This window comes from Mugil cephalus, chromosome 9, assembly GCF_022458985.1.
Source record: "Mugil cephalus isolate CIBA_MC_2020 chromosome 9, CIBA_Mcephalus_1.1, whole genome shotgun sequence".
In the NCBI taxonomy this organism is placed as follows: Eukaryota; Metazoa; Chordata; class Actinopteri; order Mugiliformes; family Mugilidae; genus Mugil; species Mugil cephalus.
The window spans coordinates 6,640,231-6,656,755 of NC_061778.1; the positions used below are offsets into that span (position 1 = coordinate 6,640,231).

Sequence of the window (16,525 nt, forward strand, 5' to 3'; positions counted from 1 at the left end):
CGTCCACTGGCTTTGTGCTAATAGGATTTTTAGAATGTTTTACTTGAATAAAGTCAGAATAAAATATACCCTCTAATGGAGCATTTGTCACGCTGAAGAATGTTATGGCTTCATTCAACACACTTGAGTGCATAAAGATATTAGAGGACAGCTGAGAGATATATTTCTGCTCCCCAGGAGGGGTGTAGTAAATCAAGGCAAGCACGTGAAGGCAGTCCATTCCCTAACTGTGGACAGATGAGGCTCCCTGCTACGTAGCCGTGGACGGCGCTATTAGAGGAGAAGGGAATAATAGTCTAATAGATCCACGAACAATAGTCTGTCAAGGTTTACAAAGCTATATATCGCCTCTATATCAAGAAGTGTTAGTTTGTCCCTGGGTGTAGGAATGGTGCAGCTGTACAGCCGTTTTCTACTTATACCATGAGAATATGTGATGCTATGTTTACATGGACGATATTGAATGTGATTAAAAAAATAATGAGAATCTGATTTTCATCATCGCTATATAAAATCATCTGATAAGATATTTATGCCTTAATGTGCCACAAAGTAGAACAGTAGAATACAACCCAGCTGTGGAGTAAATAATCTGATCGGGAACATGACATAACAGAATAAATTTTAGTCCCCAACTTTATTGACAACATTGCAGCTATTCAATAGAAGAAGACGACTGATATGGGTCTCATCTTTTCTGAAACTTGAAGAACTTGAGGTTTTGCTGCAGCCCTGTTGTTGTTGCATCACTTGTTTACATGGTTATTGGAAGCTAATTTCTTTCCTGTTGAACATAAGGTTTCCATCACCAAATCTGATTGATTATTCCTTCTGATCAGGACAGTCTGTTCTGATTGAGGTCCCACGAGGTATTTTTAGCCTGATTATTTTGATTATTAGCAGAACACTACATAAACGCAGCAGCCGTCTTCTGTAACCCGATGCGGTTGCCCAGATAATGTCTGAGTAAATCCAGAGGAACGCATAACTTTCCGGAGAATTTAATTAAAGTAACCTATTTTAAAATACACTGTCCAAATTGTGAAAGTTTGCAATATTAGTTTCCATGCAACAGAATTGTTCCAGGTGGCTGGAAGTAAACCAGAGGAACACATGTGACTCTATCTTTGCAGCTAAAACAAGATTGCCTTACGAGGCCACCCTGAGGGAACTCTTGCTAATATTCACAATCTAATTTGCTAACAGAAGCTGCGAGTTAATTGAATTCTCCGCTTTAAATTTGAATTCTGTCAGATATTATACCTCAACGTATTCCTCATAAGGCGGATAACTCAATCTCTGCTTGTCACCTCGCATTACCACATGATGCCGTGACAAATATCAAACATTATTTATCACTTTAAAGCATATGACGCCTCCGCCTGACACCAACTTAATTGTAAAAATGTCTCATCTCCGTCCTGAATCTTCAATCTCGGAGAGTGGGTAATAAAGTAACGTCAGACCTAGATGAAAAGTGTAGGCTGTCTGGAGTTGGCAGACAGAACGGATGGGGCCAGGTACACTCCCCCCCCCCACCCCCTTTCGCCTGACATTGCATATCTAGCCGTCTCTTCCAGTTTATCTAGCAGGTCAAGGATCCTCAAGAACTGTATATCAAGCAGCTGTTTGAGGATGGCTGCTTCCTCCAGATAAGAAACTCATCACTCCTCACATGTACAAGCTGTTAACAGAGGTGGCAGAACTGTATGTGTGTGTGTGTGTATGTGTGTGTGTTGAGGTTTGTATGATTACAAACACATTCTTGTTGTACGATCAGCAATCAATCAATTTTAATAATTTATTTGCTCCACTTACTAGTACTAGTACTAATACTAGTAGTAGTAGTATTAGTAGTAGTAGTAGTAGTAGTTCACAGGCTATATTTTCCATTTATTTTCTACAATTAAAAAAAAATAAAAGCATAATACGCGTGCTTAAATCTTTCCTTCAATAAGTGGTGTGACGGACTCCCGAGGTTACCCCGCTTCAGCTGGTTGGCGAAAGCTAATATCAAAATCCTAATTTAATATTGCTGGTATATCCCTTTGCCACCAGTAATTAAATTCCTTTCTAAGCATTGTACGGGTGAGGAGTTAATCCTCAATAGGACACAGAGGGACACAGAGATTACTGCAGCATATAAACTTGAAATGGCTGTTTTATACTAATAGGATTCGTTTAGAGCTCATTAGAAGATTGACAAATTCTATTTTCACAGCAGATGGGGACATTAAAACTTTGGGGAAGCGGTAGTTTATAATACCGCTGTTAGCTGTTTATAATTTGTGAGCAGTAATCTTTGAGCATTTAATTATTAAATGCAAGCAAGGATCGGCACAGTTTATACCTCAAACTCCGCATGTTTGTGGACGTCCTCCGCTCGCTGCCGGTTCAGGATGAATTCAGCCTCGTTGGCGACCCGAACTATGTGATCCTTCATGGCATGGCAGAGCAACCTTAGGAGAGGAAGTTGAAAGCATCAGACTCCGCATAATTACACAGAGATTTTATTTGTTTAAATCTGCTGTAATCTTGCAGAAGAAGCAGGGTTAAGGCAAATATTAGCCCATCGGGATCGTGTAACATCCTGCTTGTTGAAAGAGAAGGCTAGTAAACAGCATCATCTGTCTGTGTTACGTTGCAAGGCTGCAGGTCAGTGACAGATCCCTCTGTAGCATTAAGGAGGGAATAGAGTGTCATTAGAGCACTGAAGCCTGTCTGGCATACCCTGATTGAGTGTGCATCCCTTCCCACTGACCAGAGCATCAACCCGCATTGCTGACGAGTCTGCCCGTGAACAACTTCTCACATGGCTGGCTCGGGAGGCCTCGGCGGTCGGTCTCCACCCACATTCACGTTTAAATTCCAGGCTCTTTAATAACTGAAAACACCCTGGATATTGTGTGTAGATTACATGCCATTTTACACACCATTAGGCCAGCTTTGTTTTAATTAAAACAGCCCCTTGTTCCTCTCCAGCGCTTGATACAGACTGTAATTTTCCCTCCTGTCCCAACGAGAGGCAGTAATCCCGAGGCTGCATTCATCAGCTGCTGTTGCCTCTTTAACTGTTGACAAGCACTCATTAATAGACAGAAGTTCACTGTTCAAAGACGGGAGGCTGACAACGCCGAGCTTTGTTTCGAAACCAAGAATAGATGAGAGAGCGAGTTGACAAGTGATGTTCGGAGATGGAAAAAAAAGACGTGCACCTTCTACCTTGCTGTTCTGTTAGGATTTTAAGTATAAAAATTAACCAGTGATCGAACTGAACATCAGGAGATCAGAAGAAAAAGACCTGTGCTCCTATAGAAGGAACATTTAGAGTATCTATTATTGCAAATACTGAATGTTTAAAGTTTTTATTATTAATAATGTCATGTATGCTTCTAGGGGTAGTTTTGAGTACAAATATGCACATTTTTTTTGTGGCTGGATTTAGTCTAAGATTACTACAGTTTTAAAGATTTTTTCATGTTGAGAAATAATTTTGAACAGAGCAGAATCTAAATATATATGTAGGTATCAACCAGAGGCAGAAGTAACATAATAAAGTACCCGTCTCCCGTCCTATTCATGAGATGGGTCGCCTCCAAACTGTTGTGATTATGGAACAAGCCTAAATAAAATGCAATATCACTAATTTTTCATATTAGGGGCTTGACATTGAAATGGTACTTAATGCATGTTGCACATACAACAGCTACAATGTCAGTGTCAGCGAAGCTTTGTGAAGCAAACAGCTTCACCAGACTCCAGCTACACCTCTAGATCTGTCTGGTGAAGCAGAACAGGTGAACAGAAACTAAAACTGAAAAATTATCTGTCTGTCAGCAGCACCCTGGACAGCGCCGTGTGGCCTCACTGACCAAAGCTCTTTGTTCCCGGGCCAGCGGGAGATTCACAGAAGCCTGGCTGGGCTGGAGGAAGAGCCTGGGCATAGAGGAGGCAAGGCCAGATGGGTCAGCAGATGGGCAAGGAGGCTGAGCCACCCCTGATCTGCTCTACGGAAAAAAAAAAAACCTCAGAGTCTGGCCACACCCAGCAAGAAAGAGGGAGGGAGAAGGAAAGAGAAACACAATAAAACACAAAGAGGCACACGATCTGAGTGGCTGTCTGTACTCTAGTGTTAATATTCTTACTCCATCCAGCCACAAGAGCCTTATTTACTTTTACCCCCAACAGAGCAGTCAAGAGGGGGGCAAGAGGTTTAGAGTTAATCTACACCGGACCACTTTTTTTTTTTTTTTTTATAGCTGGCAGGGGTGAAACAATAATAAAATACACAAGTGGTACAAAGGAGGGAAGAATAAACTGCTGTTCAACCATGTGATTCAAGCTTCTATGTCACAGTGGATACATACCTTCCTTCGTTGATTAGCTCAATGAATGCCAGGCCCGCATTCTTCTGAATGGAGTTCTGCCACTCCTGAAATGAAAAAGCTCATTTATTCACACAAGCCTTCATCTGTTAATGGTTTGTCAAATGTTCTGAAGACACAACACATCCTTTTAATAAGTATTAGATGTGCCATGTGGGTTTAAAATAAATTAAGTCAACATGGCCACTTTTCTCCTCTAAAGAAGAGCAATAGTGATGAAAATGGCACAATCTTATGGAGCTTTGCAATGAAAACCAAGAGGTTAAAATAGAGTATGCATCTCTTTTCAACATGCAAATTGCACATTTCTGCTATAATTTAGATTAGGTTTCATAGCTTGTAATTCAAGTAGGTAAAGAAAGCATTTAGTTGATATATCCTCGGAGGAAATAAAGTGATGTCTATAAAAAGCTGAAATTCTGCACCACATGTGAGACATCCTCTCTTCCTCTGCAAAAAGATCTGTAAACACAGGAGAGATGTAATTGTGGGATGAAACTGTATCCTCTCGCTTAAATACAGCCATTTCCTCTGTCCCTTACAGTGACAGATTACTGAGCAGGCTCACTGAGCCCTGCAGTGTGCGCCTGGAAGGGATCCGAGCCCTGGGCCAGAGTGCCAGCACTTGCTGTCTCACAACATGCTCTGGAAATGATTAAAAAGCAGTTTGAGAGCGCGCCTTTCACTGTGGGAAATTCAGCTCTCCTGTAACCTCGCTGAGGTGCAAATCGAAGGGAAAACAGAGAAGGGCACAGTTCAAAAGACGAGGGAAAAATAGAAGAAAATGAGAGCAAAAAGGGGTTTTCGTTCTAGGGGCTACTAATGCATATGCAGCTCAAGGTTATTCGCATATAAGCACATACAACACAGTTTACATTGAATACAGTGATCCGTGTTGCTTATTTCCCGTCAGTGTCTGGACAAGGTAAGCAGCATTTGTTTTGTGTAGTACCAGAATAACTGACATTGACATTATTATGTATGGGCACATGTTTTTGTACACAGTTGTCGTGACTGACACATACTGGCTCGCGCAAGAGTACACAGTCTGACCCTGCGATGCGTTAAGTCAGGGAGATGGTGCTGACAAACTGCTGAGCATCTGGTCTCCAAATGTTCCCCATGACCCCTCTCCTCCGCTACAGTATCTGCCTGGAATAGGCTGTTGTTGATTTGGACAGGGATCACGCACAGGCAGTCTTCTAAGGTTCCACACGAGCCGCGCTCACGTGACAAAAATAAATACGGAAATCGAGGCAGATGTGACACCAGGGGCACGGCTAGGTAAGTGGCAGCAGGGCAGCGGGAAGTATAGCGCGAAACTTCGCTATCTTGTCTGAGGTTTGCTTGTTGACAGCCGAGATAGCACTTCACAGGCTCTCTTTTTCGTCTTTTTTCCTTTCTCTCTTTCTTTTTTTTTTACTGGAGAGCAGCAAAAACCCAGACGAGGCTGCCTTTGATTGCAAAGATTAAAAAAAAAGAAAAAGAAAGTCCTCTGCCGCCCATTTGAAGGGAATTAGGCTTGACGTGCAACTCCTTAAAAGAGAGATGTGATCCTTGATGTAAATGCAGACCATGACCAGAGTGCAGCACCTCTGGCTATTGGAAGTTTATTTAGTAGCACAGATATGAAATGCTTTGTCTGTAACTTTCTTCGAGCAACAGAGTGCGACAATAAACAACAGCAGCCCTGACATATTGTTGTCCTTTATTTTTGTTATAACCAAGCTAATAATTGCCTACTTGCGTATCCAGAAGGCATTCTCCTGGTTATGTTTTAGCAGACCTGACAAATGTAGTAGTCACTTGCTTTTTGGGTTAGTTTAGTTTCGACACACATACACACACACACTGCGGTTGCCGTTGTATACACTTAATCCTCCTTTGTTGCTGAAAACAGTTGCCGCCTGCTACTGGAAACAATGAAAGTGATGAAACTGAAGAATAGATTTGCGCTTAAAGCCAAAATAGCTCCACGGTGTCAGAGAGCAGGTGAATTCTTTGGAACACACATGTGATACTGATCACTGTTTGACAGTCACTGATAGTGCTGTAGGCTCACTTGGAGCAACGGTGCCACGCTTCGTTCTGTCTTTGAAAGAAAAATCTAAAATCCCACAACTCCCATCCCAGCAAACAGCTTGCTGGCCTTGAAAAGAATCTCTCCTCCCACTTTCATCTTCCTGAAATTCAGCAGGGCACTAAGTATTTGTGGTGTTTCAATCCAACCTGTCAGTGCGCGGGAGCCTTTGCTTTTATCTGCTCTGCTTTGCTCTGTTGTACTCTCCCACATCTGGAGGCCTTCCATCACTAAATCTCTGTGGCTCCACTCTAGATCCCCCCTCTCCCTCCCTGTATGTTTAAGCTGTTACAAGAAACAGAGCTGCTTGACCTTTTCATTCAGCTGCCCGGGCTGAGGAGAGACACACAGTGTCTGCAGCCGTGGCCAGCCACACGATGATTGCCGTGATTAGTATGCATAAATAAGAAAAGGCAGATCATTAGCGCTAATTTATTCATAAAAGTGACAGGTCACAAAACAGAGAGGGACTAAAGGTCAACTAAGTGCCCTCCTTGCTGTCTTAAAACATTAAAGTTGAAATATGTGAGGGACATGTCAAAGTTGGCATTTTATAGTGATGTCAGCCAAAGCTCGTCCTGCATTTGAGAAGACTTTTTAAAAATCACCTGAGGTGCAGCGTTTGCTACCGGAGACATTAAAGGGATCGTACGGTTTCTTTGAAGTGGGGCTCTGAGAGGTATTTATCCATAGTCAGTGCATTACCTACGGTAGATGTAAGTGTGGAGGAGCAGTACTGAAGCAAAGCAATGGATGGCTGTGGATGGAGTCAGAAACAAAACATACATCGATCAGGCATAACATTATGACCACCTTCCTAACATTGTCTAGGTCTCTACTGTGCATCCGGAAGAGTTGTGACTCATCAGAGAATGGACATGGGCCTTCTGGGGGTGTCCTGTTGTTAGTGGGAGCCTTTGGGTCCTATGGGTTGAGGGGAGGAGCCTCTGTAGATCATCCTGCAGATACTTGTATCAGTTTGGGATCTAGTGAATTTATACACCAGGACAACACCTTCTGTTTCTTATTTATTTATTTCTTTGTTGTTCCTAAACCATTTTTGTGTGGGGTTTGCCTGCATCCTTCTGGAGATGGCTGCTGCCATCAAGGAGTGTCACTGCTATGGGGTGGGGGTGTCTGGTCTCAGTTTGTCAGCAAGTGTCCAAAAGTTTCCCAGCAAAACAATGAATTGTCACAAGATTGACGTCAGTGGTTTAAATGCTGATTGGTGTATTTTAGCCAACTGAAAATAGAAACACTTAAAAAAAAACTTAAATAAGCATAAATGATTGTGAAATATATATATGTATATGTTATATTTAGAGTATTATCACCACTACTTTGCTGTGTGACTTATGTTTCATCTTATGATCTGATGCACTAACACATCAACGTCACATAACTGCACAAACAAACCAATCAAGGCAGCGGTCAGGTGGCTTTGACGTGAGCATAGATCAATATAACGGCTTCAGTAAAACAAATATTCTAAATATAACGCACACTTAAACTAATATGGATTACTTCTCTGCTGACATCCCAGCCACCATCTACTGCAGAGAATAAACGGAGCATGGATAAGTATTTCATACACCAAACTTTAGAAGAAACTAAGCTATCTCTTTAACTACGAGTATATGAAAATCAGTCAAAATAAACAATCATTTCTATAAAACAGCTCCGCATGTATGAGTTTTACCACCTGAAAGAAGTAATGAAGAAGAAATCTATTATTAGATCAGGATTTTTTAAAATCGTATTAGCCGGTAACATAACCGTATTGATTACAAATTGTAGATGCAAAGCAATGGCTAATCTCTGTTTGAAAGGTTGTAGAAAGACACCAGGCTACATAGTCCAGCTCCGAGGCCTTGCTGTCTGATCGATATCTCAGCCTGGGTTTCATCCCCAGAGCCTCTAATGGCAGGAACCTTTGGAGCCGCAGTAATGCTATCTGTGTAAATGGGGGATGGACTCAGACCCTTAACAGCATGCTGACGCTCTCATCTGCGATAAATCCTAGAGCTGGAAAAGCACAACTTCCCACAGAGACACTACAGGCAGAAAAGCAGCACAAAAAGGAGCCCTTCAAAAAACCATCAAAAGAGCAACAATGATTCAATGCTGGCTGCCGCGTTTATGCACATTTTTTTGAGGAAAGCCCCTGAATAATGGCCTCCACATAACACAGGGCGAGCTCCCCGCTGAAGAGTGCTTTGGACTGGCGGATACCACGGAGCGCACATATAGTGGCAATCCACCTCCTCAAGGCTCTGGCCGTGCAGTCTGGATCCACAAAGAGGCACCAAGTAATGGCTTCCTTATGGGCTCCCGACGCAAGACTGATGGGCTGACAGAAGGTATGTTAAATATCTCCTGTTCTAACTGCTACATCAGGGCTCTGACCTTCTCTAAAACATGGGCTTAACAAGAGATTCAGAGGGTCAGCTCGGAGGTGATCAGTCACAAGCAGGGTTGCATGAGGTGGGGCCGGCTCTCTGAAGGAGGGACTGAGATTAAAGCTCTGGGGCGTAGTGAGAAAGTCAGAGGATTCTCAGAGAGGTGGATGCGTGTAGCATCTGTTTGGACGATTTGCTTAAAGAATATATTTTACATGAGAACGCGCTGATAAAAATCTTCCAGATATTGAATAACTGTGCCAACATTAAGACATATCTCTTCAAATGTATACATTTACAGGGTAACTGCAGTCTGGACTCAATAAAGAATATATATATATATATATACACATTGTGAGAAACTGAATATTTTTCCATCCTTTCAGGAAATATATATATATGTGTATATAATACATTATGTGTGGAAAAATATGCAAAGTGGACATTTGCACAGTCGGTGTCTAATTTCCTGGTGCAATTTGTCAATTCATATTCTACAAGAGTTGAAACAAGGTATTTACAAGTGCAGCAGAGAAGAGGCATGAAAGAGGAGAGGGGATGGCACCACAGAAGAAGAGACAAAGAGGAGAAGAAAGACAAAAACGCTCACCTGAGAACAAAGCAGCATGACGAGCTCCACCACCGAGGTGCTCGACTTCATACACACAAGACCTTTCAAGACAAAGCAGACGAGCAGAACAGATATTAACTGCACATGTTAGTGGTTATTTTATCGTTAATAACAAGGTAATATTTCAAATATAAATAATGCATACTATCCAACACTGACATATAATGTTCCACACAGAAAAAGCTTCTGCATGTTGCTTTTGGCAAATTTTAGACCTTGAATTGTGCACCCTAATTTGCCCCAAAGTCTGCCATAAAATAGTTAAAAAAAAAAAACAAAAAAAAAACACTGCATCTGCAATACATTTACATGTGAACACTCCTCACACACACGTCTACCTTCACACGTGCCACACACTCACAGAAGACATTCACAGCTTCTTCCCACGTCTCGGCTCTGTAGACGGTGAGCCACTGAAGCAGACAACCCTCTAATGAAACATGGGAAGGTGTGAAATTCTCATTTGTAGAAACAATGGCTGCAACTGGTCTTATATTCGGCACATCCAGCACCTTCTGCCGCACTAGGTGAGAACCATTAAAGGTGCAATTATTAACTCAAAAAAAACCCAAAAAACTCTCTATACAACTCTCTCTAATCATTATGGGCTGGCAGAGAGAGACTCCATAGCACATAGCCGCTATTGTTTCATGGAGGACTGGGTGTCCGTCAGAAGAGAGAGTAAAATATGCAGAATTTCAGAATTCAGCAGAAGTATTTTATTTTATTTTTTTTAGAAATGGTGGAGTTGTGCATCTAAAATATAAAATAGCACATTTTATTGACTGATATTAGAATAAAGTTTAAATACGACGCATTGTATTAATCTCAACTATGCCGTCTACAAAAATATCACTACGAGACGAGCCAGTGAGGAGAAGACTACAAAGATTCTACATTATGTTACTTACAAGCACGCGACAATCATAAAAAATCTCGATTCATCTTTAACTTGAATCAGAATGTCTTGCATATATTAAAGATACAATCTGCTGTCCAAATGTGACAAAACTGCAGTCTCATTCAAAACACAAGAACTACACTGACGCTGGCTGTTTAATACACAGAATAACTGGATAAAAATGACATTGATAAATTGATTAATATCAAGTTATTGATTTGACATATAACTATGATCAGCTGAGATCTTAACACAATTTTATCTGGTAAACACAATTAAGAATTGGGACACAACGGTCAATCAAACATTCAGAGGAAATGGTTTTACTGTACAATGTGGCACAGAATGCTAAATATTCAGAGCCGTGTCTGGAGGGATCTCTCGGTCGCCGCTTCTCCATCCATTTCTATTCATGAGCGGAGACAGTCCGAAGGAACATATTGTAAATACTCCGAGAGGATGTGACCCTTCTCTTGTACACAGAGTACCATGCTCGACCCCTTGTTATAGCAGTGACATGCCGAGCCATAAGTCAGTCCAGCCTGACACAGGAGTCAGGTGGCCAACTGACCCTGGCCTTGTGCTGGTAGACAAACTAAATGCATTCTATTTAAACACGGCCTGCCAGTCCTTTCCTGTAAACAGGGCAGGGTTAAGGCACGGGTGAATGTGGCATTGTGGGGTGATGTGCCGGCAGGCTGGGCCACTCAGGGGACAGCGAGAAGCAGGCGGCAGGCATCACAACAGCAGCAGTGTTCGCGCACGGCGCTAACCCGCCAACTCCAAGTGTAAAGCTCAGGGTGCACTCAACATAATTGCCGCAGTGACCAAATGTCTGCAAAGGGGGTGAAGGGATAGGGTGAGGCAAAGGGGCACAGGGGGCACAGGAGGGCTTGACCCCGGGCAATCTAAGGAGTGATGGATGACTGGTAATTACTGGTAAATGGAGCGCCTTTGCACCGCAGCACAGTATTTCAACTGTGAGCCTGGGAAGGGCCAGGAAGAAAAGTAGAAAGAGAGAGAGAGAGAAGGCACAAACACTGCTACTGGGACATACTGAAGTGGCTCAATAAAGTTAAATATCGTGTAGGTGTATTAAGCGCACGTGATTCTGTCAGTGTGCACATTTCACCGACACCGACGGGGTTAAACACGGAGAGTGCTGAGGCTTGAGCTGTCTATCTCTACGAGCCTGTTTGTGGGCTTACAGTCTGAGATCAGCTCTGGTTTGTCAGCTTGGTCAGTCTGCTGACAGACTTTGAGTGAAAGGGTAACAGACATATTCACACTTGTCAGGGCTATGCTATCTGATTTTTTTCATTCCTTCTTTTTGACATTGAGTGAGTAGCCTCAGCCACACGTCCGTGACATGCCCACGTTTCTATTTACATTTAAGCAGGGCATTATGCATGATGTATAGAGGTGAGCTTAATTGGCTGTAATGGAAACATATTTAAATAGCAGTTAGTAGTGTTTCAAATGTTGTTGTTTTTTTTCCAAAAAACAAGATTTGTTATATCAAATAAGTAAGATCCTGCTGTTGATAAAATGATTACTTTAGAAGCTTAAATTAAAAATCCTGTAACAGGTCCCGATAAAAAATATTTTTCAAATTTCACATACAGCACACATACATTCAGCATTTGTCCCTGAAAACACTGTGCTCACACTGTATGCTAGTATTTAACTGGCAGCGTAACCAGTTCACAAAGTAATTATAATCAGAAGAACGTGGACATGTGTCGAACAACTTTTCTTTTTTCCCGGAAGGTCTTTTAGAAAGTTACAGGAGTGCATACTTTCAGCCTGCTGTCATTCTCTGCATAGACCTCTGAAACTAAAATTGCTTAAGCTTACAGTTTATAAAAAAAAAAAAAAAAAATGTTGGCAATGACAAAAGGCAGAGATACCATTTCGTTTGCATGTCAAGAGACTGCGGGCCACACACGTATCTTGCATTGCACAGTCTGCAGACACACAGTCTCACAGATGCACGTGCTGACTGCGGTGGCAGTGTGTTCTTAGCCAAAACAAGCCTGGGGAATAGAGTGGCAGTACACACACACACACACACACACACACACACACACACACACACACAGCCCCTGAGGTTAGGCACAAGTAGCACTGTGAGGCGCTGCCAACCTGAGGCCTGGGGAAAGCTCTGGGAGTCTTCACACAGCCGGCAGGAAATAGGTCTAGAGACCAGCGTGGAGTGCAGCAGACTTCTGCAAACACTGTGCACAACCAGACCAGTCAGCACGGCTCTTTAGCTGTGTGCATTATGGCTGCTGTTTAAGATGAAAAACTAAACCTGAAGCCCCTGCAATTGTGACGGAGAGTAGCAAGGGCTGAAGCGCTCAATGATTCAGAGTTTCACCTACATCCGCTCACTTTAATAAATAAAAATTTAACAAGGCCTCCATAAGCAGCTACAACGATCAGGCATAACATTATGACTACCTTCCTAATATCATGTAGGTCTCTCTTGTGCCTCCAAAACAGCTGTGACTCATCAGATAATGGACATGGACCTTCTGAGGGTGTCCTGCCGTGTCTGGAAACACAATGTTGTTAGTGGGGGGCCTTTGGGTCCTATGGGTTGAGGGGCGGGGCCTCTGTGGATCGTCCCACAGACACTTCATAAGTTTGGGATTTGGTGAATGTGGAGGCCAGGTCAACACCTTGTGCTATTTTTCATGTTTTTTTTTTAGTTGTTCCTAAAGTGTTTTGTGCGTTTGTCTGTGTCAGGCTGCATCCTGCTGGGGATGGCTCCATCAAAGAGTGTCATCGCTGTGGGGTGGGTGTGTCTGGTCTGGTCTGGTCTAGATGGGTGGTACATGTCTAAGTAACATCCACATTAATGAATGCCAAGTTCAAAGGTTTTCCAGCAGAACAGAGCATTGTCACAAGATGATCGATGTTATTGAGATCGCCTGTCAGTGATTATAATGTTACGCCTGATCAGTGTGAACTTCAATTCACTTTGCATGTGATTTTAATGTGCGTTCTTACAATAGAGCTACTGCACATCACCTCACTCGACATTTGACCAAAAAAAGATAAAGAAAAAAAACTCTCTAGCACAAAACAACAGGGCAAGTTGAAAAAATGCAATCGTAGTTTAGCACTAAAAATATCACCAGGAGGAAGCGAAGGCCACCGATTGTTTAAACATTCATTTCAAAATGACATTTGTTGTGACTGTGAAACACTGATGTTTAAAAATACTCCATCTAGGAATAATCCTCAATTTGTGGAGTGAATGCCACAAGATGAATGAAACGGAGAGCAGGCTTAATCAGACAGTGACAGACCCCCAGCTTGAGTGCAAAATAGTGACTCTCCTGTCAGCACCCACTACTGCGCATGCATCCATCAGGGAGGCAGCCAACGAGTAACGTGATGTAAGGGACAGGACTGCGCACAGAGAACAGAGAATAAAATGTCCCGTTTCAGCTTCTGCACCTTCTATGAGTAGCTCTTGTCCGTGGCTGCCCAGCAGGGTGCGCGACAGGAAAGGTGCAAAGTCCACAAAGATTTCTCTCAGCAGGGGTGCCACTTTCTCCAAGGCCCGCTCCAGCTTGGTAGTAATGCTGTCAACGAGAGCAGATAAAAGCAGAAGTCACGAAGGGAAATTAAAATTCGAGCAAAAATGTAAGAGGCAAAGGTGTAACCTCCTAACAAGTGTGAGATGGAAAAAACCTGGCGCACACAGCTAACGGCGGCAAGTGCAGGCAGGTGCAAAGGGTAACTTGCACATTTCAGAGGTTGCAGATGCTAGATATCCACGAAATGTCAATGAAAGGGAAGATTTACTCTTGTGAATGCACATCTCACCAGCTGTTTGCAATCTTTGCTATGATATGCCACCAGGTTTTCACACAAGATCACAGTTGTTCAGCACGACAGAGGTGCTTCCATATCTTCTCGGCGCTCACGCCTCAGCCTGACATTATCTGAGCACCTCAAAAAAAAAGAAAACTACGAGCTGGAGTCATGCAGCCATACAACTCCAACAGTATACGAGGCAGTGATTCGGTTCAAGCTGCAACATAATGTATCTTAGAACTGTATGTGTACACACAGATAAAAAAAAATAAAAAAACAGAGGCACCGTGAGGAGAGCAAAAGCATGTTTTCCCAACTAAGATGGACACAACACAGCAGGATAGAAAGAGACACGGAGAGAAGAGAGGACTGTTTGATTCGGGACTTGTGCGAATGTGTAGTATAATCTGCCTTCGAGCAACCTGGGAAAACACAGCTGAGGCATGACAGACTAGCATAAAATGCGAGATGCAGGGGGTCTGGGAGGCTAACATAGATGTCCTTGCCTAAGACACTGGCTTGAACCTCTGGAGGCTGCCTGTAATCCTGTCAGGGAGCTAAAGGGTCTGAGCTCGGGAGGTGTCAGTCTCTCACGCAGTGGATTCTGGTCCACTTCACAAAAGGCACTGAAATAAAGAGGGGAAAAAATAAACCACAGAGATGCAGTTTTATGATGTAAGGCTTGGGTTTGTGAAAAATATATTATTCTAATCATATTTGTTTGTTGTTTTTCAACCGGAGCAGGCGATTCAGCTTTTTTTTTTTCCTCATCTAAAATATAAGTTAGGCATCAGCAAGCTCTGCACCAAGATAGTACTATCATTGACTCCACAGTTACGCTAAGTGATGTCGGTTACTGCTGCCATGGCAACTGAATCTCTATTCCTAAAGCAGAACACACCGAGGCAAAGAAAGAGAGAGTCTGGAGAAAGACCTGGGCTCTCAGCAGTCAGTGGGAGAGTAGATCTAAGGATGTCTGTCACAAACTATTACAGCACGGGGAGATGATGAGTCAAGGTTGCGACATGCAGACGCACACACGCGCACACACATGCATAAAGAGCCAAACTTTGTTACAGAGCACCCTGTACAAACCACCACTTTTTATTGGTGGCATTTTGTTTTGACAATGTGGGGAAAAGAAAAGTGTCTGAATTTACCAAATCAAAAGAAGCATTGTTCAGCGCAGGCACTGCAGTAGTTATCCATCAAACAAACCAGAAGAAAATATAAATATCACAAAACCCAGGATGAAATTCTCACAGACGCACACACACAACTTAACGTACGGGTAGATTTTTTTCACAAAGACAAAAGAGAGGAGCCCTGGCTGTACCTCATGTTCTCTACTGTGTCCTCAGGCATGGGGGCCACTGTCTGCACGGCCGGAAGATTTTTACTGGTGGCTCCGTTGACAAAACTGGAGGAAGAGGAGGAGGAAGACGCTGCCGCATCAGTGGCACCTGCAGACAGACCAACGGAAACATGCGGCATTACTGCATATAACTATAGTTTTACATATTACATGGTTTTAATAAACGTAATTTTACAGATGGGGGAGGATTTAGGTAAGAATATCACACTTAATGTTAAATATATTTAAAATACAATGCTAAAACTAAATATCCTAATATATGTTAAGAGATGGTTTATTATTTGAAAGGACTGAAAAAAGTCCAAGAAAGATTGAGAAATTATAAAACCAAGAATACGGTTTCTGACTTAAGCACAAATTTCATGTCAAACTCTTAAACATTAATTATTGAAGCATTTTATTCCCTTAAAGAAGATGAAAAATTATCCAACATATCAGGAAAAAAAATGCATCTCTTTTTAACATTATTATTACACCTTTCGTTCTTTATATAGAAGACAAAATTTGGATATTGTGACAGAAATTCAAAGGTGAGCGCAAGGTTGCGTCTTCTTGGTAGAGATTAAAAAACAGTGAGAATGAGATCACGAGGTCTGGGTGAGAGCCTGTGGCTTTAGCTGAAGGCACACTTTCACTTGGATAAATTTCTCACATTCCTGCACAGAGGCTCTGTGCGGAGAGGGAGAGTTGTTTTTTTTTTTTTAATAGAGCGTATTAAAAATGTGTTGGAGATCCTAATGGTCCTTGGTGTTAAGTGCGTCCTTTTCAGAGGCCCAGACTACACGAGCCCCGAGGTGAAACGGACTCAATGCAGCAAAACCCCAAAGGAGAAGCAGTGCGATTTCAGGAGGAAGGAGAGGACATGCAGTCAATCAGACAGGAGCACACAGTGAACTGCAAATGCATCTTCACTATTAAAAGGG

The 16,525-nt window shown here is 42.5% G+C and overlaps 1 protein-coding gene across 3 annotated transcripts in view; it reads right to left on the reverse strand.

Moving 5' to 3' along the window:
* The window catches only part of nbeab (neurobeachin b), a 181,403-nt gene that overhangs the window by 75,154 nt on the left and 89,724 nt on the right, over positions 1-16,525 (reverse strand). For all 3 annotated transcript variants that reach the window (XM_047595184.1, XM_047595183.1, XM_047595182.1), the window contains exons 31-35: positions 15,564-15,690; positions 13,865-13,992; positions 9,475-9,536; positions 4,368-4,432; positions 2,351-2,459 (exon numbers count right to left, since the gene is read on the reverse strand). In XM_047595184.1, the coding sequence (XP_047451140.1) occupies positions 2,351-2,459; positions 4,368-4,432; positions 9,475-9,536; positions 13,865-13,992; positions 15,564-15,690 (491 nt within the window). The remainder of the gene's footprint in view (positions 1-2,350; positions 2,460-4,367; positions 4,433-9,474; positions 9,537-13,864; positions 13,993-15,563; positions 15,691-16,525) is intronic.